Source organism: Carettochelys insculpta, chromosome 29, assembly GCF_033958435.1.
Source record: "Carettochelys insculpta isolate YL-2023 chromosome 29, ASM3395843v1, whole genome shotgun sequence".
NCBI lineage: Eukaryota > Metazoa > Chordata > Testudines > Carettochelyidae > Carettochelys > Carettochelys insculpta.
Window position 1 is genome coordinate 7,497,955 of NC_134165.1, and position 26,332 is coordinate 7,524,286.

Sequence of the window (26,332 nt, forward strand, 5' to 3'; positions counted from 1 at the left end):
GTTTGCTTGAAGTTCTAACGTGGAAGCTAGGGAGGTGGCTATCAGTGAGACAGGGGAATCTCTTGACAGTACCTCAGTATGGGATTAAGGTGGATAAACTCACCAGTTTTTTGACTGACAGATAAGCAAGTATCCATTCAGAAAACAACACTTAAAATGAAAAGCTTTTTCAACCATGTTTCTGATCAAATATATATGTGCAGCAAACAACACTTTTTACTTCAATTCTCAAGTGCCTTTAAGATTAAGGACAAGATCAAGTGAGTTCCTGAGAAAAGGCACCATTCAGCATGGGTCACAGTATTCATTCTTTGTGTCTGATGCTGGTTTTAACCCAGTTCAATCTGGATATAAATTTCTCTTGTGACTTTTATGTTTGGCATAGCATGTCTCTGTGCTTTATTAAATACTGATGGGTTCCTTGCTTGCTATACAGCTCTTTCAGGTTTGAGTCTTTTGAGTCGTATGACTCAAGGTCTACAATGAGTGACCGTGATCTGTACAGAGCTGGCTACGATTATGGCGAAGTTGGAGTTGATCGGAACGATTCATTTGGAAGCCAGTTTGACAGCCGCAGGAGTCAGGCCAGCAACAGAGGAAACGGCTATGGTCTACTTAGAGGGAGGGCCCAGAATCGGATTCAAAATCGGGCACGTTTAAATGCTTTCAACCGCAATGACCGCTTCATGCCATCTTCAAGCACTGAGCGCTTGTCTGCTCGCTGGAATGAATTGAACTACATGGGAGGGCGGAGCATGGGTGGTCCCTGCGGTAACAGACTCCCTTCCCTCTTCTCTCAAGCCCTTGTCCCTGACTATTGTGATTATGGGGACTACGGTGATTATGGGGACTATGGAGACTATTGTGACTATGGTGACTATGGAGACTACGGCGACTATGGTGACTATGACTACGGCATGATGGGAATGGCAGGAATGGGAAGGTATGGTAACGTGCCATATGGAGTTGGGAGGCAACGAAACAGAATGAGTACAGTGCCGTGGCATCTGAACGTTCTAATGGTAAGAACCATCAGATTGCTTGTTCTTGTTCTGAGACATTTGCTAGTTTGCTTTTTACTCACGTAGTTACCTTTAAAAGGCAGGTAATGCAAGTTTTTGGAGAATGTTGGGGATAACTTCCTGGTACAAGTGCTGAAGGAACAGGACAGGGGCCATGCGCAGCTTGATCTGCTGCTCACAAACAGGGAAGAAATAAATAGTAGGAGAAATAGAAGTGGGTGGCAACCTGGGCTGCAGCGATCATGAGATGGTAGATTTCAGGATTCTGACAAAAGGAAGAATGGTGAGCAGTAAAATACAGACCCTTGATTTCAGAAGAGCAGACTTTGACTACGTGAGAGAACTGATGGGCAGGATCCCCTGGGAAGCTAATAGGAAGGGGAAAGGAGTTCAGGAGAACTGACAGTATTTAAAGAGGTCTTACTGAAGGCACAGGAACAAACCATCCCAATGTGCAGTAAGAAAAGCAGTTATGACGGGCATCCAGCTTGGCTTACCAGGGAAATCCTTGGTGAGCTTAAACTCAGAAAGAAGTGGAATCTTGGACAAATGAGTAAGGAGGAGTATAAATATATGGCTGGAGAATGCCAGGGGGTAATCAGGAAAGTGAAAGCACGATTGGAACTGCAGCTAGCAAGGAATGTGAAGGGCAACAAGGAAGACTTCTACAGGTATGTTAACAATAAGAGGGTTGTCAGGGAAGGTGTTGGGCCATTACTGGATGAGGGAGGTAACCTGGTGACAGATGATGTGGGAAAGTCTGAAGTACTCAGTGTGGGGTTTGTTTTTTTTTCTTTTGCCTCAGTCTTCACAGACAAGGTCAGCTCCCCGACTATGGCACTAGGTAATGCAGTTATGGGAAGGAGCTGGGCCACCTCGGTGGAGAAAGAACAGGCTAAGAACTATTTAGAAAAGCTAGACACACACAAATCCATGGGTTTGGATTTAATGCATCTAAGGGTACTGAGGGAATTGGCAGATATCATTGCAGACCCTTTGGCTATTATCTTTGAAAACTTGTGGAGATCAGGAGTGGTCCTGGATGATTGGAAAAAAGGCAAATGTAGTGCCCATCTTTAAAAAAGGAAAGGAGGACAATCCAGGGAACCATAGACCAGTCAGCCTTACCTCGGTCCCTGGAAAAATCATGGAGAAGATCCTCAGGAAATCCATTTTGGAGCACTTGGAAGAGGGGAGAAGTAGTCAACATGGATTCACCAAGGGCAGGTCGTGCCTGACCAATCTGATTAGCTTCTGTTATGAGGTAACTTGCTCTGTGGACATGCAGGAGTCAATGGATGTGGTATACCTTGACTTTAGAGAAACTTTTGATACAGTCTCCCACAATATTCTTGCCCACAAGTTAAGGAAATATGAATTGGATACATGAACTGTAAGATGGATAGAAAACTGGCTTGACAGATGGGCCTAGTGGGCAGCGGTCAATAGCTCAGAGTCTGGTTGGCAATCAGTTTCAAGTGGAGTGCCCCAAGGATCAGTTCTAGGGCAAGTACTATTCAACGTCTTTATTAGTGACCTGCATAAGGGGATGGATTGCATCCTCAGCAAATTTGCAGATGACACTAAGGTAGGGGGCAGGTAGATAAATTGGAGGGTAGGGATAGTGTCCAGAGTGACCTAGACAAATTGGAAGATTGGGTCAACAGAAATTTGATGAGGTTCAACAAGGAAAGGAGCGGAGTCCTGCACTCGGGATGGAAGAATCCCAAGCACCATTACAGGCTGAGGCTGACTGGCTAAGTCGAAGTGCAGCAGAAAAAGACCTAGGAATTACAGTGGATGAGAGGCTGGATGTGAATCAACAGTGTGCCCTTGTAGCCAAGAAGGCTAATGGCATATTGGGTGCATTAGGAGAAGCATTTCCAGCAGATCTAGAGAAGTTGTTATTCCCTTCTATTGAGCTCTGGTGAGGCCTCATCTGGTGTATTGCATCTAGTTCTTGGCCCCACAGTATAGAAAGGATGTGAATGCATTGGAGAGGGTTCAGCAGAGGGTAATGAAAATGATTTGGGGTCTGGAGCACATGACCTGTGAGGAGTGGCTGCGAGATTTGGGCTCATTTAATTTGCAGAAGAGAAGAGCGAGGGAGACGATTTGATAGCAGTCTTCCCCTTTCTGAAAGGGGGGCTCTAAAGAGGATGGAGATTGTTCTCAAAGGTGACAGATGACAGAACAAGGAGCAGTGGTCTGAAATTAGAGAGGGAGAGGCATAGTTTGGATATTTAGGAAAAACTGTTTCCCCAGGAGGGTGGTGAAGCACTGGAATGCGTTACCAAGAGAGGTGGTGGAACCTCCATCCCTAGAGGTTTTTAAGTTGTTGCTTGAAATAGTCATGGTTGAGATGATTTAGATGGGATTAATCCTGCTTTAGGCAGGGGGCTGGGCTAGATGACCTCCTGAGGTCCCTTTCAGCCCTAGAATTCTATGATTAGCTGTGAAGTACACTCTTCCCTTTAGAAGGATATGTTTTCCTTTGATTATTGCCAGATTTGAGTCACCTTTCAAAGAGTTGGCAGGCTGGTATGCTGTTTCTCTGTACAAATAGAATGTAGTTTCTGAGCAGATGTTTTCTTGAGGAAAAACTTTACTCTTTGGGAAGCAGGGAACCATGTATGGTGTTTGTATACCACTGGGACAGTTTATCTGCTCAGTGTAGCTGTGCTTAATGCAGTCAATCCTGTTATAATCTAAAAGGCAGTTTACAGGGTCACAAACAGTTTTAGGAGCTTGTTCCATTTAAGCTGCAGAATAATTAGATGAGCTAGTGTTTCTTGGTTGATCCTGAAAAGATGGTCCATAAGATACTTCACTCAGTTTGTGTTTTTAGCCCAAGAGGAGGAGTTTCCGCAACCGATCAGGGGGTCGATCAGACAGTGAAGGAGGAGGGCGCAAGCGGAAACAATCCCAAAGTGGAGATGAGCCAGACAGCAAGCAGGCGAAGACTGACAGTGAAGGAGATGACACTGAGAATGGTACAGTTCTGGGTTTTTTTTAAAAGACTGTTTAATAAGGTTTTGCAACTAACATTACTGATTTGTTTCCTTTCGTCACTGTTTGACAGCCAGCACTATAGATTTTAGCTGTTAGATCTTAAAACATGGTGGTCCTTACTCTGAGGCTTCAATATGTCACTTGCTGTGGTATGCCTGTAAGGTGCCACCTACTGTTCCAACTTTACCTTATTGCTCTGGGGACACAGCAGAGAAGTTGGTGCTCTAAATTCGTCATTAAGATAGGGGCAGAATTTGTAGCAGGGACTGCCAGCCAATAGAGAGATTAGTGAGCAAGCTGAGTTTTATGCTGGTGGTTGTGAACCAGTGCTCTGTGAGTAAATAGGCAATGATATAGTGCTGGTGGCTGGTAACTTTTAATAAGGGAGGGAGGACAGCTTTTCCTCCCCCTAGTTAAACAATCGATTTTGTTTATCCGGCAGATGATGGTGAAGGAGAGGAGAAATCTGGAGATGAAGGAGACAAAGGTGTAAGTAACTTTCCTGAGCCTCTGTACTACTCATATGAATTTTCTGAACCTTTCTGCTCGTTGCTTTCTTTGCTGTGTTTATTAGATTAGTCTCCCCTGATGATAAAGATGATTGATGTAAGAGTAAAGTAGGTGGTGTCCTTAACTTCATTTCCCACACATCAACACAGAATTTCCAAAAATAGCTGAGAGCTAGCTTCTAAATCTTTGTTGACTGAATACTCAAAAGTTCCCTCTTGCTGCAGTATGGGATAGCTATGACTGCCCCAACTCTGTTTTCTAGACTAGTACACTGCTCCATTGCTGTTCTGTGATTTTTTTGAAGAGTATAATCTAGTCGTCGGAACAGTGCTGTTATAAAAATGATTAATGAATTTAACAGTACTACCAAAGGGCTAACCAAGGATGGAGCCCCATTGTACTAGGTACCATAAAAAACAGAATTTGGTCCATGGCTGTGGCTCACTGTTTTAGCAGCAACAAGTGCCACACTTTAGATATTAAGACTTGCAAAATAGGATCTTCATATCATATTTTGAAGTAGTCTTAGCAAAACAATTTTCCAAATTGTGGTTAAATGATAATTTTATCTAAAAATAACTCCACACTGTCTGTACTCTGTTATCAGGGAGGTAGCAGTTTGTAGCTTCAAGAACAACAAGAAGTCTTGTGGCACCTTTATAGAGTAGCAGATATTTTGGAGTATAAGCTTTCGTGGGCAAAGACCCAGTTCATCAGATGCATGAGTGGGGGGGTGGTTTCAAAGAGGTATTTAAAGAGTGGGGTCCCGGTAAAAGGGAGGGCCAGAGCTGACAGGGTCTATTCAGCAAGGTGGAAAGGCCCAGTATCAACAGTACTTATCGAGGGAGGAAAAAACAAGTCAGACCAGACGGGGATGTGAGCCTTTGTCAGCGGCTAATGGGGAGATATTAACACCCAGAGCAGAGAAGCAGTCTTTGTAAGCTGCAAGCCACTCCTAGTCTCCATTAGTTAATTAATAATTAATCCATTAATTAAACAGACACTGACATTCGTGCAAACCCAGATTGTGTAGATTTTTAAAGTAGTTGTTGATGGCTTTCTTTGTTTTTGTTTTAAAGGAGAATGGGGGTTGTGGCGAAGATTTGGAGAAGAAAGGTAGGGTGATTTCTTCACTTTACATTGTTCCCACAGACTTAATGCACTCATTTGGTGTGTTTTCCTTCCTTACGCTTGGAACCATCTTTAGTTTAGCCTTCAGTCAAAGATTTATGAAATGTAGGTGTATGCTGTGTCATGCCAGGTACATTGCAGATGTCCAGATGTCTGAGCTGCTGCCTTGAGCATTAGTGTGGTTTCTTGCAATCTGATGGAATAATGCTGCTGGCCTGGGGGGGGGCGGGGGTGAAGGTACTTGTATCAGAACTTTGACAATGTGCTCATTGGTGTACTGAAAAGCTATCACAGTGCGCCTTCCAGCGTACAATCTGAGGTAGAAAAACAAAACACCAGTAGTCCAGTAAATGTATAAAACAGAATTTTCTGTAATAATGGCACACTTCTTGGATGGTAGTCTAACAGTGACACATTGAGTTTAAAAAACATCTTTGTCTAGGGCAGGTGGGAGGAATCAAGGTTTGCAATTTTAATTGAATAGAGAACAGAAAGCTGAGATATGCCTGTACTCCATCTGCTATTTGGAGGGGGGCTATTATGCAGAGTTTTAGGTCTCTTATAGCCAGCCTGTCTCCCTTTGCCTTCCTATGTTGCTTGTGTCTGGCAGGTTGTTGGGCCTTCCTCATAAGGGGAAGTTGTCTCCTTTTCACTCAGTCACATACTGAGTGGAAAGAGGCAACTGGAGTCTCAGGGATATCAGGTTATGAAGCGTATTCGTTAATTCCAGAATGACAGAAATGATGCCCATGGAGTTTATAATACAGAACTGGTATCCTGGGGTCAGAAAGTCGAAATTTGATCTTTTGACTTCTGTGTGCGGTCCAAGTGCTGGTGATATAGCTTTTAAAGTCACTAGTTGTCCTACTTACAACAGCTTCCTTAAGATGCAGAGCTTTATCATTTTAGGTGGTGGTTGGTAGCATTAGCTGACCTTTGTTAATCCAAAGGGGGGCCTCCCTTACTACTTGCACCCTTAGACAACCAATTTACATCCTTCACAAAACCTCTTCCTCATTACAAAGCCTTGCATTTTTGGAACAGCCCCAAAATAGTTGCTTGGGGTTTGGTGCTAGAAGTGGGTAGAAGTTCAGGAGGTAGCAAGGGCAAGAGGAAAGAGCTTCTGAAATCTGACCTACAACTGAATCCTGTCCCTCTCGGTGACTCAGGATTCATCTGACCATTCACTGGAGAGTGTTGGGGATAGAGGCAGAAGTTCAAAGAAGCCTTGGGGAGCTAGGTCCCCCATCTTCAAAGATAAAAAAGTAGCACTTTGAAGACTAACAAAATAATTTATGAGGTGAGCTTTTGTGGGACAGACCCAGTTCTCAATATGGTCTGGCTCTGGTGTGAAGAAGTGGGTCTGTCCCATGAAAGCTCACCTAATAAATTATTTTGTTAGTCTTTAAAGTGCTACTTGACTGCTTTTTTGCTTTGATAGTATATAGACTAGCATGACTTTCTCTGTTACTCATCTTCAAAGATATTCAGGTAGCTAATATCCTTTGAAGCTTAATGAGAGCTGGGCATAGAACTCCTGTAGGCACTTTTGAGAACCTCAAATTTGGCCATTCTGTGCTTCAGTTTCCCTGTCGGTAGAAGACGATACTTGGGTCTCTCACATTCCTTGCTAGGGAGCTATACCAGTGATGGATTACCAATTAGGACCCAATTCAGCAAATCACTTAAACGCATTGAACTTTCAGTCAATATCGCTGAAGTCAAGGGCACATAAGCAGATGGTGTGAGTTCAGTATGTGATTGAAGTGTTCTGCAGAATTGGGCCTCTGTTCTGACACTCCAGGGAGGGGGGCAAATATTTTACTAGTAAGTACTCATTACAAATGACCTAAGGGTTGCAGATGGATTCACATGTCACCAAGGAGAAGAGGCCACCTTCCTGCTGGTGTCTGCTCATGACTATAAAGGTAGCTGGCGCTAGGGCGGGGTGAGCGTGCAGAGCTGGGGACCAGTTGTCTGGGGGCATCTGCTGCCTTCCATAAAGTGAATATCCCCGGTGAATGGGAGTCAGTTGATGGGGATCTGCCTCTGTTCTCTTCTCTCTGTGAGTGTTAGACAAGCAGAGTACCCAGTGCCCCTCAGTGAGCTGGGGAACTTACTGTCTGACAGACATAGAGCAGCCTGGGTGCAGGCCATGGGCAGACTTCCCTCCTCTGGTCAGGATAAGGATGGCCAGCAGCAACCACATCTGGAACCCCTGTAAGTGCTCCCCCACTCCTGGGGCCTCTTTGTCCCCCTCAAACTCAGGTGGCAGTGGCAGCTCCCAGCAACTTCTGCCAGGCTACCCTGATGTGCTGCACAATGCACATCTCATAGAATCATAGAATACTAGGCCTGAAAGAGACCTCAAGAGGCCATCGAGTCCAACCCCCTGCCCAAATGGCAGGACCAAGTACTGTCTAAACCATGCCTGACAGACATCTGTCTAACCTGATCTTAAATATCTCCAGCGATGGAGATTCCACAACCTCCTTTGGCAATTTATTCCAGTCTTTGACCACCCTGACAATTAGGAACTTTTTCCTTATGTCCAACCTAAACCTCCCTTGCTGCAGTTTAAGTCCATTGCCTCTTGCTCTGTCCTCAGAGGCCAAGAAGAACAAGTTTTCTCCCTCCTCCTTATGACACCATTTTAGATGCCTGAAAACTGCTATCATGTCCCCCCTCAATCTTCTCTTTTCGAAACTAAACAAGCCCAATTCTTTCAGCCTTTCTTCATAGGTCACATTCTCTAGACCTTTAATCATTCCTATTGCTCTTTTCTGGACCCTCTCTAATTTCTCCACATCTTTCTTGAACTGCAGTGCCCAGAACTGGACACAATACTCCAGCTGAGGCCCAACCAGCACAGAGTAGAGTGGAAGAATGACTTCTCGTGTCTTGTTCACAACATACCTGTTAATGCATCCCAGAATCATGTGGGTTTTTTTTTTTTTTTTTGCAACAGCATCACACTGTTGACACACATTTAGCTTGTGGTCTGCTATAACCCTTAGATCCCTTTCTGCTGTAGTCATTCCAAGACAGTCTCTCCCCATTCTGTATGTGTGAAACTGATTGTTCCTTCCCAAGTGGAGCACTTTGCATTTGTCCTTATTAAAGTTCATCCTGTTTACCTCAGATCATTTCTCCAATTTATCCAGATCATTTTGAATTATGACCTGATCCTCCAAAGCAGTTGGAACCCTTCCCAGCTTGGTATTATCTGCAAACATGCCTTCAGCATAACTATTGAGCAAGCTGCTTGGGGGAGGAGGGCAGGGTTGAGCTCCCACCTCATGTGCTGATGAAAATAAGTTTGCATGCCACTCTTGGGACGTGTCCTGGGAGTTGCCTGCACCTGGACTAATCTGTGAGATCCGTTTGAGGGGTAAACACTTAGGTGGCAGAACCACAAAAATAGGAAGGCCACAGACTAACATTGAGAACTGTGCCTTTTGTTGGTCTTGACTGGGATTTTCAAAAGAGCTCATTATTGGCTCGGTAGGAGTTTTACCATTAATTTCAGTGAAAGTAGTTAAGTGAGTGCTGAGCAATTCTGAAAACTTACCTTTTTCTGTATTTGCCAAAAGAATTTTAGCTTTCAGCATTATGTGTCACAATTTTTATTTATGACATTTTGTCTTAATTCTACACTTGGAGCCCAAAGATAGTCTATTCTAGACTCGCCTTTTATCCTTTCAGTATATATATAAGCCTTTTTGAGATTCAGAATTCACAGAGGATCACAATAATGTAGAAAGCCGCCAATAGTGTTTTTGACTTATTAAATGTTAATGCAAATCAGACACTTAGGAACAAGATGCCTTTTCATTTGAGTAAGTATACTTCTGCCATAGGATCATAATAACTGCTACGTAGCATATGACTTATTGTGGGGGAAGACACACATTTTCTTTAGGGACATTAGTGCTCTGCTGTAGCCACTCAAAACAGTCTCAAAGCTGATCCTATGATGTAGTTTAGCATTCAGGTGTTTATGCAAACCTTCCTCTTTGATAACTAGAGCTGGATCCCCTGGTTTTGATATTACCACAGTACAGGCAGTGGGAATAAGTTTGTTCTCTCTTCTGGGTTCTGGCTAGTTGCTTCTGGGGATTTGTAGACTTCCCAAATTACATGGTTGTTCATTGGCAAAGTCCTAGAACCATGCAGTTTGACAAAAGCAGACTGTACAGCAAAGATAAAAAGACCTGGATATCTAGTTCTCTTGCATATGTGGGCTGACGTTCTGTCCTTTTTTCCCTTTCCTGTTTCACACTTAGTTGTCCTGCTTGCATTGGCCTTAGAACCCAGTGATGTAAATGCAGTTCTAAGTATTATTTCTTTTTACCTTAAGATTTGAGAGAAGCAGTACCCCTGCTGGCTTCAAAGCTCCCCTGAGAAGCCAAACAGCAGTCATGTTAAGACATTTGGGAATGGCATGTGAAGTGTTTTGAATCCTTGGGTTGCTTTTCTAGCATCAAGAAAAATGGAAGTGGGAGGGGAAAAGTGAGAGGTGAATATCTAGTGTGATAAATGTTGGAGGTTGCTATGTTTTAGTTCTCGGAGAAAAGAGTCTTTGAGAATATGCATTACCAGCACTTAACTACCCCCAAGAAACCCAGGCTATGAGATACACTAGTCACATGGGAAGAGTTAGGTAAAGGTATGTCAATGCCGTGCAGCTACCCCAAGAGAGGGCCTTCACTGTCAACATTAAGGGCCTTGTTCCATTTTTGGTTGCTCTGTCTTCACTGAAACCAGCAACTTCTGAAGTAAAGTAATGGTGATTACACCCTAGTTACGTGGGCACCAAGAGTCAAGAATGGTATCTGTTATAATTGGTACCACTCAAGAACTGAGAACTCTTAGGCTACATCTACACTAGCCAAAAACTTCAAAATGGCCATGCAAATGGCCATTTTGAAGTTTTACTAATGAAGTGCTGAAATACATATTCAGCCTCATTAGCATGCAGGCGGCCATGGCACTTCAAAATTGACGCAGCTTGCCGCCGTGTGGCTCGTCCAGACGGGGGTACTTTCGAAAGGACCCCGACTGCTTCGAAGTCCCCTCGTTCCTATGAGTAGATAGAAATAAGGGGACTTCGAAGCAGTCGGGGTCCTTTCGAAAAGGAGCCGCGTCAATTTCGAAGGGCTGCGGCCGCCTGCATGCTAATGAGGCACTGCATATGTATTTCAGCACTTCATTAGTAAACTTCAGAATGGGCATTGCATGGCAATTTCGAAGTTTTTGGCTAGTGTAGACACGGCCTTACTCTCAAGGATATTTGGGCTGGAAGAATACTTCTATTATAGAGAAGCAGACACGAAAAAACAAATCACACAGGGGAGCCGCCAAGGATTAGGAGGGTAGGGGTTTCTTGAAGCCTAACATAAGAGGGCAGCTTAGTAGCTGACATCCTAATAAAAGCATTAGATTTCTGCCAGCTATAAATGTTGCTATATAGCAACTTTTAATATGATTCTCTGTAGCCTCTGGAGATGGTGGTGATGATGATGATGATGAGGTGAAAAAGAAGAGGGAGAAACAGAGGAGGAGGGATAGAATGCGTGATCGTGCTATGGACAGGTAAGTGACTACTGAGGTAGTAATTAACAAATCAGTCTCCCAATGACAGTGCTGTGACTCATCATTCCTAGCCCACCGGGCACAGAATTATTTTTGGATCCCTTCAGGCGAGCTGAACAGCCTCTTGTTCATGCTGCACAGATATAACTGCCTGTTCGGTAGTCAGCACAGTGGAATTCGCACTTCAGTTCTAGCCAGTTTATCTTCTCTATGCTTTGTAACTCCTATTAAAGAAATGGGAATGTAGGTATTGTCTGATAGTTACAATTGTAGAAGTAATTCATTATAACCCAGATGCTAAATACAGAGCATTGCCATTTTAAAAAATAAATACTCTGCAGACTAAATGACCAGTTAAGATAACTTACCCATTCAATTCAAATGTAAGATTAACAGTATCAACTGAAAATTTATCTTGTATGTTCCAATATTAGGTTTAACTCTGACCCATAAAATACACTAATTCTTTGAATATGCATGTACATGCTACAAAGCACAGTTACACAATTTAGGACAGGAGTTTAATAATCGTGCATCTGCTGAAACTGGAAAGGAAAGTGATAAGCAGAAAATTCCTCAAATTGGAATTTTGTCAAGATGCTGGAGTGAATGATTTTACTCTTGTGAAAAGTTCCACTGTATGGATTATTGTACTACGTGTTACTTTCGTCAGAATCCAGTTTGCCTGCTCTGTGTGTAAGTTCCGCAGCTTTGAGGATGAGGAAATCCAGAAACATCTGCAAAGCAAGTTTCACAAAGACACCCTGCGATATATTGGCACCAAACTCCCTGATAAGACAGTTGAGTTCCTGCAGGTATGTGTGTGGTTCATCATTTCTTGGGTGCTTATTTAAAATTCATAGAATGATGTGAGAGAAGAGGTGGGATAATTGAAGAATTGCATTACTGACTCTGTCACATTTGATGAGTGGATTGCTCTGGGATTGGAAATTGGGTACAGAGCCCGCTGGCTTCTTTCTGGCTCATTGCTGGCATTCACGGTGAGTTGCCAATTGAAGACTCTTCACTGATTCATCTGAAATGTGGTGTTAGGTTTGTGTAGTTTGTGGTGGATTACCTGTGCATGTCTTATAAATAACTCTCAATTGATGCTGTTTTGAGCCTCCAGTTGGCTGGCTCAGCAGAGAAGCCAATAAACGACTGAGCCATAGAGATTAACTTTCCCCTCCCCATATCTCTAAAAGCAGGTCTTTCAGGTGAGCTTCAGCTTCTGCTTCTGCATTTATCCTTCTCTAGGTGATGGATGTTTTAAGACTCCAGGCTGCCAATAGGAACACAAAGGTCACCTGAACGATTTAAGGAGACCATTATGGCACTATTAATTACTGTAGTATGCTGAGATATTATTGAGTCTGGCTCTATCTGAGTAGATCTCTAAGATCCTGAAGGTATAGGCAAGATGGCAGGGTGGTTTTTGGCTTGTCTCACTTATTTAATAGTGCTCTCTTCCCCTTCTTAAGGTTTTCTCTCATTTCCCCTCTTAGTGGCATGGTGTAGATTGTGCTGCTTATTAATGCCATTTGCTTGAACAAGTGTATGAGAGTTTCTTTCCCTTTCTTCTCCCTGCTCCCCAGGAGTATATTGTGAACAGAAATAAGAAAATTGAAAAGCGTCGTCAGGAGTTGACTGAGAAGGAGGGTGCAAAGCAGAAACCGGACCCTTTCAAGGGTAAGTGATGTCTCTGTATACCTGAAGACTATTTGTTTTGCATTGGTACCTAGGAACACCAGTAACTGATCCAGGACCACTTTGTACTAGTTGCTGTACAACCCTGGAACAAAAAGTTAGTCTTTTCCCTACCTGTTCAATACTGCTAGATCTATTAGCTCTTAATTAGGCCCAAGACGCCACAGTCTAACTCCCCTAGCAGAAAACAGATGTATTATTCAGTTTTGGTGTGGCTTAGGTGGTCATTGGGAAATCCAATAGCATTGGAGTGGCAAGTGCCAAAGAAAAAGGCTTGGCAGCTTGAATTTACTCAGTGAGGGAAGGAAAAAAGGAGCCAGTCCTGCCTTTTCTTTCTGGGGCCAAATTTCTTATCTGAAAGGGCTGGGGTAACACAGAAGTTAAACTTGCCATCCTCCCCAAGCTTTCAGTATCCAGTTTAACCATGCAATCTCAGCCCAATGACTGGGAGACCTGCTAGAAAAACATCTGGATCTTGAAAGTTAGTGAAAAAGCATCATTTTTAAAGAGCTAATGGCTAACTCTGTGCTCTACTCATTTGTATAAATAGGTCTAGTTTAGCCTTGCTTTCCAGGTGCTAGAGCACAGAACGTACAGGTGCCATGGCAGATATTGTAAAAACAAGGTTGGAGGGGAGACATTGCAGATTCTCTGCTTAGTTGAGTGAAAACCAAGTGCAGCATTGCTGATGCTGAAATCTGTGGCCAGTGAAAATGTTTGACAGTGGGAGATGGGAAAATTGTCAAAAGCAATTTTAACTCCACTAAAAGTTGTAGGGTTGTTTCCTCACTCAGCCCCCCCACCCCACACACTTGTGCTATTACAGAAATGGGGGCAGGAACGTTTGCCACAGAGCATATAACAGTTCCCAGCACACTTTCCTGCATTGCAGCGTGTCTTCTGAGGCAGCCAGTAATGAACAGGTATTTGCACTGCTGTTGTGAGCCTGAGCTCTGTAATGGGTTGACATACTTGATTTGAGATGCGTGTTGACAAACATTAAGCTAGCTTACAGGTTTTTGCTATCTGCCTCTGAAAATGCATAAAGGCAAAATGAACTATTCCAAAATGTGCAGAATGATTTTGAGAGTTGAAAGTGGCTTCAGTGAGACTCTTGCAGATGTGCCTAGTGGCTAAGGCACTTACCTAGGATTCATAACATTCCCTGCTCTGCTTAGGGAACATCAGTGGCTTTGTGCTTGCGTCTAGCATTAGGATAATCAGTGCTGTTTGTGATGCAGCAGGAGTGGGGCATGTGTAAGAATCTCAATTGGTGAGGCAAGTGGCTTCTCAAATCTTGCACTTAGAATGACATGTGTGGCTGATTGTCAGTACAAGGCAGAACTGAAAGGAGGATGAGAATGCTGATGTCAAATTACTCAGTTAAAAAACTCCCCGGGGGTCTGAGTGAGGTGGGAATGATGAGAGGGTGTTGATGGTACTCATAGTACATTACAGTTACTTTGAAAAATCTGCTCTGTAACAGCTACTCTGTATGAATGTCTGTCACCCCAGGTATCGGCCAGGAACATTTTTTCAAGAAGATAGAGGCAGCTCACTGTATGGCGTGTGACATGCTAATTCCTGCACAGAACCACCTCCTCCAAAGACACCTGAGGTCAGCGGACCATAACAGGAACCGCAGGGTAAGCAAGCATACTAACTTCTGGCCAAAGACGTATTAGATAATTTAAAGTAATATTTTAATCTGAGTGGACAAGCAAGGGGCTGAGGGTTTCTGACCCCTAAGAGTTCTTGCATAGAGTAAATCCATCTTGCTTTCCACCTGCTAGAAACCCTTCACAGCTTCTGGCCTACTGTTCCTGACTTAATGGAATATGGAACCAGCATGTGAATCACATTGTGATCACTAGTGGTTATGGAAAGATGAAGGAACTGGCCCTGTGGATTTTGTTTTCCTGAAAATATTAGCAAGTAGGTACGGTAAACTCTTTCATATCTGGCGTTCTGTTATTTGGAACCAGCATTTTAACCATAAGTAAATTTTAGTTATATTCTTCCATAAGTACAGTATAGTGAAAGGAAATACAAATAAATACAGTATAAGTTTACAGTGTACAATACTATTTTTGTTGGTAAATAAAGTATTCTGTATACTTTTTTTGTTTCTTATATCTAATCTTGGTTTTTCTTTAGTGTTATGCATTGCTAGGTGTACCTCTCTATTATCCAGAGTATTTGAATATCTGGCAACCTTTGGGTTTCAGGGCTGCTGGATATGAAAGAGTTTATTACTGACAGTTTATTATCTGTTCAGCATATTTATCAATGACCTGGATGAGGGGTTGGACTGCACCCTCAGCAAGTTTGCAGATGACACTAAGCTAGGGGGATAGAGGTAGATACACTGGAGGGTAGGGATAGGGTCCAAAGTGACTGAGACAAATTGGTAGACTGGGCCACAAGAAATCTGATGAGGTTCAATAAGGAGAAGTGCAGAGTCCTGCACTTGAGCTGGAAGAATCGCAAGCATTGTTAAGGCTGGGGTCCGACTGGCTCAGTAGTAGTTCTGCAGAAAAGGACCTGGGAGTTGTAGTGGACGAGAAGCTGGACGTGAGTCAACAGTGTGCCATTGTAGCCAAGAAGGCTAATGGCATATTAGGTTGCATCAAGATGAGCGTTGCCAGTAGATCCAGAGAAGTGATTATTCCTCTTTATTCGGCTTTGGTGAGGCCACATCTGGAGTACTGTGTCCAGTTCTGGGCCCCCAGTTATAGGAAGGATGTGGATACACTGGAGAGCGTCCAGCGGAGGGCAAGCAAAATAATTAGGGGCTGGAGCATGTGACCTATGAAGAAAGGTTGCGGGAATTGGGACTGTTCAGTCTGTAGAAGAGACGACTGAGGGGGGATTTGATAACAGCCTTCAACTTACTGAAGGGAGGTTGCAAAGAAGCTGGAGAGAGGCTGTTCACAGTGGTCACGGATGGCAGAACACGGAACATTGGTCTCAGGTTGCGGTTGGAAAGGTCCAGGTTGAACATTAGGAAAAACTTCTTCACCTAGGAGGGTGGTGAAGCACTGTAATGGTCTATCCAGGGAGGTAGTGGAGTCTCCATCCCTGGAGGTGTTTAAGTCTCGCCTCGACAAAGCCCTGGTGGGGCTGATCTGATGGGTTTGATCCTGCCTAGGGCAGGGGGCTGGACTTGATGGCTTTTTCAGGTCCCTTTCAGCTCTGTTGTTCTATGATTCTATGATAGTATTAGCAGCTGAGCTGGAATGTGTTTCAATACATATTGGGAGTAAGAGATTAATAGAAGTGGTTGCAAAGAAAGTAATCTGCCATCACACAGTATGTCAGTGAATTCAAGAACCAGGGATCATTGATAAGGTCTGATGTTTCCGTATAGTGGCAGTGATGTGTGGGGAGCCAGACCCTCAAAGGTAGATATTTTATTGGACCATGGATGATATTTTTGGATGGGATTAATACACTTTTAAAACCATAAGGGATCATTGTGGTAATCTAGTCTGATTTCCTGCATAACAAAGGGTAGAGAACATGCCCCTGGTAACTTTTTTGGGGGTCTGGCTTTTTCTTTGTTTTCTTGGGATTAAATTGCTGTGATTTAGGGATGCTGTATAAATTACACATCAAGTGTTTTCTTTGAGATTGCACTACAGGTGGAACCTCTAAATTCCAGCAACATCCATAATCCGGCATGATTTTTAGCTAGTCAGACGACCACGTGGTGTGGCCAAGTTTCCCACATTCTCATAAAGTTTTTTTAATAGCCACCAGTCCCGGCTCTGTGTTCTGTGCTGTTATTTAGCTCTTACTTGTGCCTAAATGTCTTTCAAGAGCCTAATAAGCATTGAAGTGTTGGTAATGCTGATAGACAATACAGTAAACCCTCAAGTTACTGGGGTGGGGTGGGACGGACATTGCATTTCTGCAACCCTCCCATAACTCAGATTTTTGTGCGAGTTGGGGGAGAGACAGGAACCTGTCCCCCCTGGGCTTGCAGGAGCTGTGAAACTGACCAGCCATGCCCCTGTCAGTTTGTCTGGTCCTGCAAGGGGCAGGCAGATGAGAACCAAGTGTCAGCCTCTTGGTTACCTGCTCCCTGCTTTTTTTTGGGGGGGGGGGTGCGGGGGGAGGAGGCAGGAGACACAGGAAACTGACTAGGGCTTCTTCCCTGGTCAGTTTCCCAGCTCTGCAAGCAGAGGGGAGCTGGGAGCCAGGCTGCTGCCTGGTTCCCAGCTCCCCACCACTCCTGGGACCGGAAAACTACTCCTGTCAGGGGTCGCAAGCCAAGAGTCAGGCTGCCGCCCCTGACAGGAGCACTTTCCTGGTCTTGTTGGGGCAGCAGTTATGTTAGCCCAAGGCATGCACAACTTGGTTGTGCATATTTCGGGGGTTTACTGTATTGACCTCCCATAATATGGCAGATTGTCTCACCCAGCATCGGTCAGGTCCCGAGGGTGCTGGATTAGAGAGGTTCAAACTGTATTTTATAGCGCTATTGTATTGTGATTCTTAATTTAAAAAAAAAATCAAAAACCTCTGTCAGGACACTTGATGTAGGCATAATAATAATTCTAACAGAGTTTATCATCTTAGATGAGCGTCTAAATTGGCATTGGCCACAGTGAAAGTTAGAGCTTTACAGTACATCTTCCAGCAGCCCTTAATCTCAATTCAGAATGGAGTGATGTGTGGTGAGTAGGACTTCGATTTAGTTGCAGAGGTCATGGCAGTCACAGACTCCATGACTTCACTGGACCTCTGTTACTCTTCAACTTCAGCTGTCAGCAGCTGGAGCTGGGGCTGCAAGCCTGTACCCCATGGTTTGCAGTAGGGGCTCAAGCCCTGACCACATTTCCCTGCCCTGTGGCTTCTAAAGTTAGTTTTAATCAAAGTCAGACAGGTACAGGACTCTGTGAATTTTTGTTTAATGTGTGTGACCTGTTTGTGACTTTTACTAAGTATAACTGACACAGTCTTAGATTTCATGATGAGATCTATAGTCTTTTTCATAAAAGGATAGTTGTCATCAGTTCTCTCTATGTAAGTTAAGTAAAACTCTTCAGTTCAGTTGGGGAAAATATGCTGAGTTTGTTTTCCAAACAGAATCCCCTGGAGCCCTTCTAGAAGTATTAAACTGTAACCAAATTGTAGTTCATTATATCTGTTCATTATTCCTTTATTTCCTGCTCTTTAGTTTGTTGCTACTGCATATGGTTAAGTTTGGCAGAGGTTGATCTTTGATTTTGCAATTTTGATAATTTATTTTTATTAATATTTTTCCTACTTTTTAGTAGCTGGAAATTAAGGGGAGGGGCAGGCTTCCTGTGTAGCTGAGGGGCCCAAGACATAGGGTACAGGGTGCAAGGAGACTCTAGTCTTGACGTAGTCAGGACTGCTGCAAGGAGCACAAGTCCCTGGACACTGGGTTCTGCAGAGTAGTTCCTGCCCAGGACAGTTTCTACACTCCTGGGTGATGGATGAGTGGGGCTGAGATGACAGAGCTGCAAGAGCTCCCGGTATAAATGTAAGTCACTGGCCATACAAGATAGACGGCTGTGTTCCTGTGGGGGAAGAGCAGAGACGTGTCTACAACTGTGATAAAGATGAGTCTTAGCCATGGAGAAGGCTTCCTGTCACTCTATAGCTCCATTCCTGGCAGGAGCCTTTCAGAAAGCAGGTGGACTTCCCTGTGTCAGGGGGATTGTCGTCATTCTTGAAGCTCTGGGTGGGTGGGTTCCACTCATTTGTCCAGTGCCATAGCTTTCTCTGCATGTTGTGCTTGCAAGGACGGAGGTTCACCTGTTCCTGCAGTCATGCAGGGAGCCTTCTGGAGTCCTGCTGTCACTGGAGTAGAGGAGCAGAGCTGCAGAGGAGGCTCTTCCCTGAACCAAGGCTGGTGACGTCAAGTCTCTACGGGCACAAGGGGGTCGAGTGGCTGCAGTCCCCCTGCCCATTTTCATCTGTTTTCTTTGTCAACTGAAATCAGCATTTGCTCACATTTGTCAGTTTAAAATCAAATCCTGTTAAGTTCAAGTTTGGTACACCTGCTAAGTCCTAAAGTTTCACTGCATATTATTGTACTGTAGGATATTTGAGGTACGTGCTAATGTCTGATTTGGGAGCACTTTCAGTCACAATCAAAAATCAAGGCACAAAGTCGCTCTTCACTTGATGGTATTTGGATGTAAATGCAGACAGCATAGCTCTGTTTAGGTGTTTTGTTTCCTGAAGTAAGCTTATTTGTGCAGTGAAAAGACTGAAGGGATTGCCACATTTCTTCTTCCTCGCCCAGCAGCCTTGCATTTTGATGACCATTCCTGCTGAGGTTGCTTAAATGGACTTTCCCATATTGCCAGATTAAGCCTGTCCTCCGACGCTGAAACATGCACCCTATGAAGAGCAGCCACTGCAGAACAGGACTGGAATCTGGAAGTTCCTCTTGACAGTGTAGTTGACCATGAAACTAACATCTTCTGGCTAGTTTTTGTTAATCTCTTCCTTGACATGGCCCACAGAGTAACCCATGTCCATTTCCTTTTCAGATGGCTGCTGAGCAGTTCAAGAAGACTAGTCTCCATGTTGCCAAGAGTGTCCTAAATAACAAACACATAGTAAAAATGCTGGAAAAGTATCTTAAGGTGAGTGAGTAGGAAAGTTGCTAGTTAGTCTTGCTTTTCCACAGAGACTGGGGATACACGCCGACCTGGTCCTGAACAATGAACTGGTACAGAGCACAGAGCTGAGTATCACTGTGTATGCTGCATGCTGGTCACAAAACTTGCTTCTGTATACAGTGGGGAGAAATATAGGTACCACTGTGCTTATGTGTAGGCTGAGCTGTGAGTCTGGTTTTTTTATTTTCTCTTAGGCAGTTTACCACTTTCATATTTTTTTTTTATTTGCATATTATTCCTATTGCAACCCTCCAGGCGCATTTGGAGTAGTTATGAAATCACCCAAACCAAAAAATAATTAAGACAAAATATGAAAAGGAATTCAAGTGCCTTAAACTCAGCCCTCAGGTGGTGGCATAAGGGCTCATTCGCCCTGATGCCAGAAGGAGACATGAAGCATAGGCACCACCTAAATCCCACAGGGCATAAATTGGAATGAAGTATTGCCTAGTCCTCAAACTAGCTACCTGCCTGGGGTGAATTTCACCCTGCGTGAACAATTAGGTTCTGAAACTTTCCCAGCAGGTAAACAAACTCTGACCGACAGACCAACAGGGGTATCAAATTCCAGAGGTGAAACATACTCCCTCTAGGTCCTGTCCATCTCCCTTGAGATCAAGGCAGGGGAGTATCAGTGAGAGCACCCTCGCTGATCCTCAGTGTCAGGATGGAGCATCAGGACAAAGTCGGGGCCCACCACACGTAGGGTTCTTAGGTCAAATCAGCACTTTGACGTGCACCCAGAAAGAAGCTGGAAGCCAGTGAATGGGTGTAATATGTCCCATGCAGAAGTATCGCTGAGTAAGCAGGCAGTGCCGTCCTGCATTGACATTTCCAAGTTGCCTTCGAGGGTATGCCTATGTAAAGCACATTGCGGTAATGCAGTCTGGAGGTGACATGGGCGTGGGTAACTGGCGAGGTCCACATCTGAGAGGAAAGGTCGCAACTTCCTTGCCATGCGAAGATGAAAAGAAGCACTTTTGGCTGCTGCTGCTACCTGGGAATCCAGGAGTAGCCAAGGATCCAACAGGACCCCTGATTTGCAAACTTGGCTAACAGGGCAGGCAAACCCCCTCAAATGGGGGAGCAGCTATTTCCCCTGTTCTACCGGCATCACTTTGTTCTTATCTGGATTGAGCCTCTGCCAACTAGCTCTCATTCAAGCCCAGTCTCTGCTAGACACTAGCAAAACTGAGACTCCACCCTCTGGGTCCAGTGAAAGAGACTTTGAGCTGAGAGTTATCATCACATTGATGGCACTGCAGCCCAGGTAGCGAGGCTGTCTCCCCTAGCGGCCTCTCATACACGTTGAACAGGAGGGGTGACAATAAACCCTGCGGTACCCCACCCGAGAGAGCCCTCGGGGCAGATGAGCAATTGCCCGGTGCTACCCTCTGGGATCTCTCAGAGGAAAGAACGGAACCACTCAAGTGCAACTCCGTCTACCCTTGCCAGGGTCCGCAGGCACATCAACAACACCTCATGATCAACGGTATCAAAGGCTGCCGGCAGATCTAAAAGAATCAGCATGGGCACCTGACCTTTGTCCATCAGCAGGAGGAGATCTTCGACCGATCCCAGCACGGTCTCCGTACCATACCCAGGTGCAAAACCAGACTGAAAGGGGTGAAGGAAATCTGAGGATTCCAGGTAATGCCAGAGCTGCCTCGCCAAAACCTCAGCAACCTTCCCCAAGGAAGGCTGGAGACAGGGCGATAATTGCCAAGACTGTCAGCGTCAAGAGATTGTTTCTTGAACGTGGGCCTAATGATTCCTCCTCTGAGGGATGCTGGCACCTTGCCTGCCAAGGGGAGGCTGTGACAGTCTCCACCAATAGTGGATTCTATGTTCCCCTATAAATTTTACTGGCGATTATGGACCTGGGTCCAGATCGCAGGGTATAACCTGGAGTTCCTCCAGAACCTCAATAGATTGGCTGGCCAAAATCCAGCCAGAGAAGACGACATTGTCTTTGCCCTCCACCTGCATGGATCTGCTTGTGTGGAGGCAGCCAGACTGGTCTGATTCTGGTCCATGAAGTAGAAAACTGCTCACAAGAAACACTTGATTGTTGGTAGGCAAAGATATGACCCAGATTTACTAGGCTTTCTGTCACCTAGCCTGGTACCACTGGGATGGATTTCACAGATACTGGTGAAGCAGGAGAACTTTCTCTCTTCACCTTCATCAAAGCTATGACTTAAGAGTTCAGAAACTCTTGGTCACACTTGATTAGCTTCTGGGCAAGATTTCTGCCCCAGCATGTTATCTTCCTCACTCACCCTTCATCTATTGCAGGCTGCCTGCATATCAAGGTGACTTGTGGGGAAGGGAAGGAGAGTTGAGCCATCATACCATAATCCAGAACAAACCATGCAGGGGGCCCATTTGATGGATGTGCAATATTCTCCCTTGGATAACTCTGAAACCCAGTCTAAGCCAAATAAAAATAGCTTCCCTGTCCCAAGGAGTAGAGGTGAGCTTTGATTTCAGCCTTATTCAGGCTGAAGGAGGCCAAAATTCTTAGGGCCTTGACCTCCTATGAAAATTGTAAATGATTCCCATTGAAATAATACAACCTAATTAGTTATCATTTGGTGTGGGATGGGGAGAGAGCAGGAACCAATTCCTGAAACTACCAAGACAGTTTTCACTTGAAATCTTTAAGTTTTGCCAACTTTTCAAAAAGTAACTGGATTTCTTGGCTCCCAGAGATGAGGTGGCATGAAAACTGTCACTTCAGTTGTTGATCTGCGTGGACCTCTTCCAGTAGGAGAGATTTCTTTACCACTGGGTTGTATGCTCACGTGGGACTGGACAGAAGGTGAAAAAATAATTTCTTTCTAGAGGATGAGTTCCTCCCACTTGAGATTGGACATCCCTGGTTTGCTTAGATACTGCAGCACACACCATTCTTAACAGTGTACTCTCCCTTCCCTACCCCCTGGGTGAGTGCACCCTGAACAGGTTACAGTACAGGAGATTCACATATAATTTGCATTCCTGCAAGGTAGAGGCTTTCCCAGCAATAAGTAACATTGCCTATTGATATGGGGTTTGAGACACACTTTCCTGGGTGCTTTTCATGATAAATTTCAGAGTGCACAATTTTCATAGGCGCTTTGGAGCTTGAACTGATCAATTTTCACAGTTCTTTCCTGAAATTGAGGATCTTTCGTTTCCAATTGATCTCCATTGCAAACCTCTGAATTTCATGTCTGAGGTTGCCTGTAGGAGAGACTTAAACCATATTACAAGCAAATGACTGCTGTCTTTTCCCTTCTCTCTATCAGGGTGAGGATCCATTTACAGATGAAATTGTTGACCAGGATGTCGATGAAACTGAAGCTTTAGAAGGAGGTGGCGGCGGCGTTGGTGAAGGGGCAAATGGAAGTGCTACTGGAGAGACAAAGGAGGAAAGTATTGGTGGAGATCCAGGTGAAGCCAGAGAAGCCCCTGAAGCCACAAAAGCAGAAGGAGGAGAAATAGAAAATGTCCTTGAGGAATTGCCTGAAAATGAGGAGTTACCAAAAAGTGAGGCAGAACAGCAGCCTCTCCAGGAGGAAGCTGAGGTTGGGGCAGAGGCTGGAACAGAAGCTGCAGCAGAAGCAGCAGTGGTTGCAACAGAAGAACCAAACCCTCCTCAAGAAAATACAGATGAGACAGTGGCTTCTTCAGGGGGTGAAGCCGAGATACAGCATGTTGAAAAAGAAGAACAGAAACCAAGTGAGGTTACGCAGTCTGAAAACAGTGATGCAAAGGTGGAAGAGGATGCACCACCTGCAGAAGTGGAGCTGCAGCAAGAATAACTGTGTGAATGTTTGTGAAGGTGACTTGTCCTGCACAATTGTATAATCCATGATTTTGATTTTTTTTCCTGTCTTATTCGAATGCAGTACCTGAATGTGCATTGCCAGAAATAATGTCTGGCTTTGGTTTTGTTCGAGGGGAGGGACCCAACTGTTCTGTTACGGGAGCAGTCTTGTGCTTAACTGTCTCTTGTTCTGTAGACTTTGCTTAGTTCTGCTTTCTACATAATTTTTAGGTTGAAGATTACAGGAAGCTGTACATTCCCCAAGAAACACTTGAGGTGCATCATCTTTTTGAATTTTAGAATGAAAAGCAGGATTTGCAAAATAAAAAATGATGATTAGATTCTGACAGCTGTTTGGTTTTTAAGTGCAGCACTAAAGCAGTATGGTTTCTTTTGCAACAGACTTGGTCCTTTTCACTAATTTGGAGGCTGATAAATGTCTTCAGCATTTATTATCCCTCTCTGTGGGGAATACTTATTTTAAATACTCCCAGGAAAACAGGATTTTTTGTCATGAGATCCACTAGCTTCATCTGTCAAGACTCCAGTACTGCATGAGAATTAGGGTACATATATATACGTATTAAAAAAAAAAAAAAATTTTTTTTTTTTTACAGTTTTTAAGCACCGAGTTGGTTATCGCTAGAAATCAGGCCACACTTTGTATAGTGCACTGAGTATTTTAGAGACCTACTTGGAGGAGGGAGAAGAGAATTACACCTCCCTTGAAACCATTTTTCCTTCTTCCTACATTTTAATAGGGTCATGATAGTCCATTCATAGTACAAAACTGCCATATGCTGTCACAGGGTTATTCAAATAGTACCAAGATCAGTGAATGATAGGAACTGCTGGCTTTTAATTGTTATTATCTATGCTTGTGGTATAAAGTGCTTAAGTCTGATATAGACCCAGAGTTCTTGCTCTTAAAGTCTAAATAAACTTTCTGAATCTGGAAAAATATCAAAACCACCCACTGCTAATTGTAATTGAGCTGCCTATGAAATGTCTGCATTTTGAGCAATTGTTAAAGATTTGTAAAATGAGAACCACCAGTTCCATCTCTGGATCTCAGGTTCTGGGAAGCTGTCACTTCTTACCAAGGAACTAATGCAGGGGATGCTCTTGAAACAATTCTCTTCTATAGCACATGGAGGATTGGGAAGGTGCAGTAAGAATCATGTTCATTTCTGCCTCCAGTCTCTTGGCAATAAGATACAAACTCCTGCATGCAAACAGAAAACTGAGGTATCAAACATGATTGGTTGAGAGAAGCTGAGACAGCTGCTTGAAGCGGGGGGCTAAGTTTTACTATAAATAGCACTTCAACTGCTAAATCCAGGCCGCCAAAATCTTGATACAAACACATTTGTCTGATTCTCTGAGCATCAAGAGATTAAAGATGCTGTACATACACAGTATTGGCAAGCTTTCCTGGCAGTCATTGCCACACACACATTAAATTTATCACTGTATGTGTATGCACATAGGCTACATCTACATTTGTATTCCTCTTTCGAAAGAGGAATTCAAATGAGGGGAAAATGAAAAATGCAAATGAGGCACTGATTTATGTATCTTGTGCTTCATTTGCGTAATCTCTTTTTGGAAGAGATTCTTTTGAAAGAAAAAACAGTGTAGATGGGGCTCTTTTGAAAATAAACCCCATCCTTGAAAGAAACATTCTTCCTATTTTGTTTCAGGACGAAAGGTTCGTTTGAAGATGCAGTTTATTTTTGAAAGAGCTCTGTCTGCACTGCTTTCTTTCTTTCAAAAGAATCTCTTCTGAAAAGAGATTATGCAAATGAAATATGCAAATGAGGCACTGATTTACATTTTTTATTTCCCTCAGTTGCACTCCTAGATGTAGCCATAGAGTTTGTAAAACCCAAGTGCTATCTTGGAAGTTAAAATAGAGGAGGAAAATGTAAACAGTCTTATTTAGATTCCCTGTCTCCAGTGACTGACTGTCTTGGGGCTCCTGGCAGGCTCAGAGGCAACAGCTCCCCAGACCTCCAGTGTGCAGTACCAATGGGCAAGGAGGTACCTGCCTTCAGCTGTGGTGCAAAAAAGTCAGACTTTCCTGAGCAACAGCAGTAGGAAGTTGAAGCTGAGGTAGAAAGGGAGGACGTGTCTCAAGCTTGTTACTTGTCATCCTCACCCAATGAGGCAGTGATGCCTCCTCTTTCATCCATTATAGAGGATTGTAAATTATTCCAGGACTTAGTTCAGAGGGTGGTAGAAGCCGTGCAAATACAGCTGCACCCAGTGACTAGTGGACATTCAGCACAAAACTGGTGGTCCTTCTGCAGTCTTCCACCGCTTCAAGCAAGAAGCCCTGCATCTTGACAGCATTATGTGGCAGCCCCATCTGGTTGTCTGCCAACATACAAGCAGAGGAACAAAAAGTATTATGAACCAGCAAGCGGCGTGGAGTTCTTATTTTCCCACCTGTCTCCAAGTTTCCTCAGTGTGGATGTGGTCAATTGTAGAGGTCACCAATACCTACCCCATATGACCAAGGCAGGAAATGTTTTGACCTGTTTGGCAGAAAAGCATATTCATCAGCTACTTTTCAATTTCAGGTGGCGAATTACCAGTTCTTATTGACAAAATATGTCTATCATAATATATGAAAATAGGTTGTTTGTTGGCATCCAGAAGCTAAATCAATAAAGGCCAATTTATGGCCAAGTTAACAAGGGCTAGCTGGTGGCAAAAATATTTCTCTAGTCCATATTTGCACATATTGCCATGTCTGTTTCTATTATTGTGGTTGTTTCATAGCTGCAGTTGTTCAGCTTCCCGCAAGAGGTACAAACGACATTGGTTGCCTCTAAAGGAAGATCTTGCACTGTGTTCACTGAAAATACAGA

The 26,332-nt window shown here is 43.9% G+C and overlaps 1 protein-coding gene across 3 annotated transcripts in view; it reads left to right on the plus strand.

The window, feature by feature from the left end:
• AKAP8 (A-kinase anchoring protein 8) overlaps positions 1 to 26,178 on the plus strand; it is a 41,804-nt gene extending 15,626 nt beyond the window's left edge. Inside the window, exons 5-15 of one of the 3 annotated variants that reach the window (XR_012642798.1) lie at positions 437 to 1,022; positions 3,871 to 4,015; positions 4,477 to 4,523; positions 5,624 to 5,660; positions 11,174 to 11,270; positions 11,944 to 12,085; positions 12,866 to 12,959; positions 14,493 to 14,623; positions 19,511 to 19,606; positions 21,098 to 21,292; positions 22,936 to 23,066. Coding sequence is in view for 2 of the 3 variants with exons in the window: in XM_074980076.1 (XP_074836177.1) it covers positions 437 to 1,022; positions 3,871 to 4,015; positions 4,477 to 4,523; positions 5,624 to 5,660; positions 11,174 to 11,270; positions 11,944 to 12,085; positions 12,866 to 12,959; positions 14,493 to 14,623; positions 19,511 to 19,606; positions 22,936 to 23,451 (1,891 nt within the window). In the remaining variant the exon portion in view is untranslated. Of the gene's footprint in view, positions 1 to 436; positions 1,023 to 3,870; positions 4,016 to 4,476; positions 4,524 to 5,623; positions 5,661 to 11,173; positions 11,271 to 11,943; positions 12,086 to 12,865; positions 12,960 to 14,492; positions 14,624 to 19,510; positions 19,607 to 21,097; positions 21,293 to 22,935 lie in introns of all 3 variants that reach the window. The other 2 variants (XM_074980076.1, XM_074980077.1) reach the window with 2 other exon arrangements.
• Positions 26,179 to 26,332: the final 154 nt, after the last annotated feature.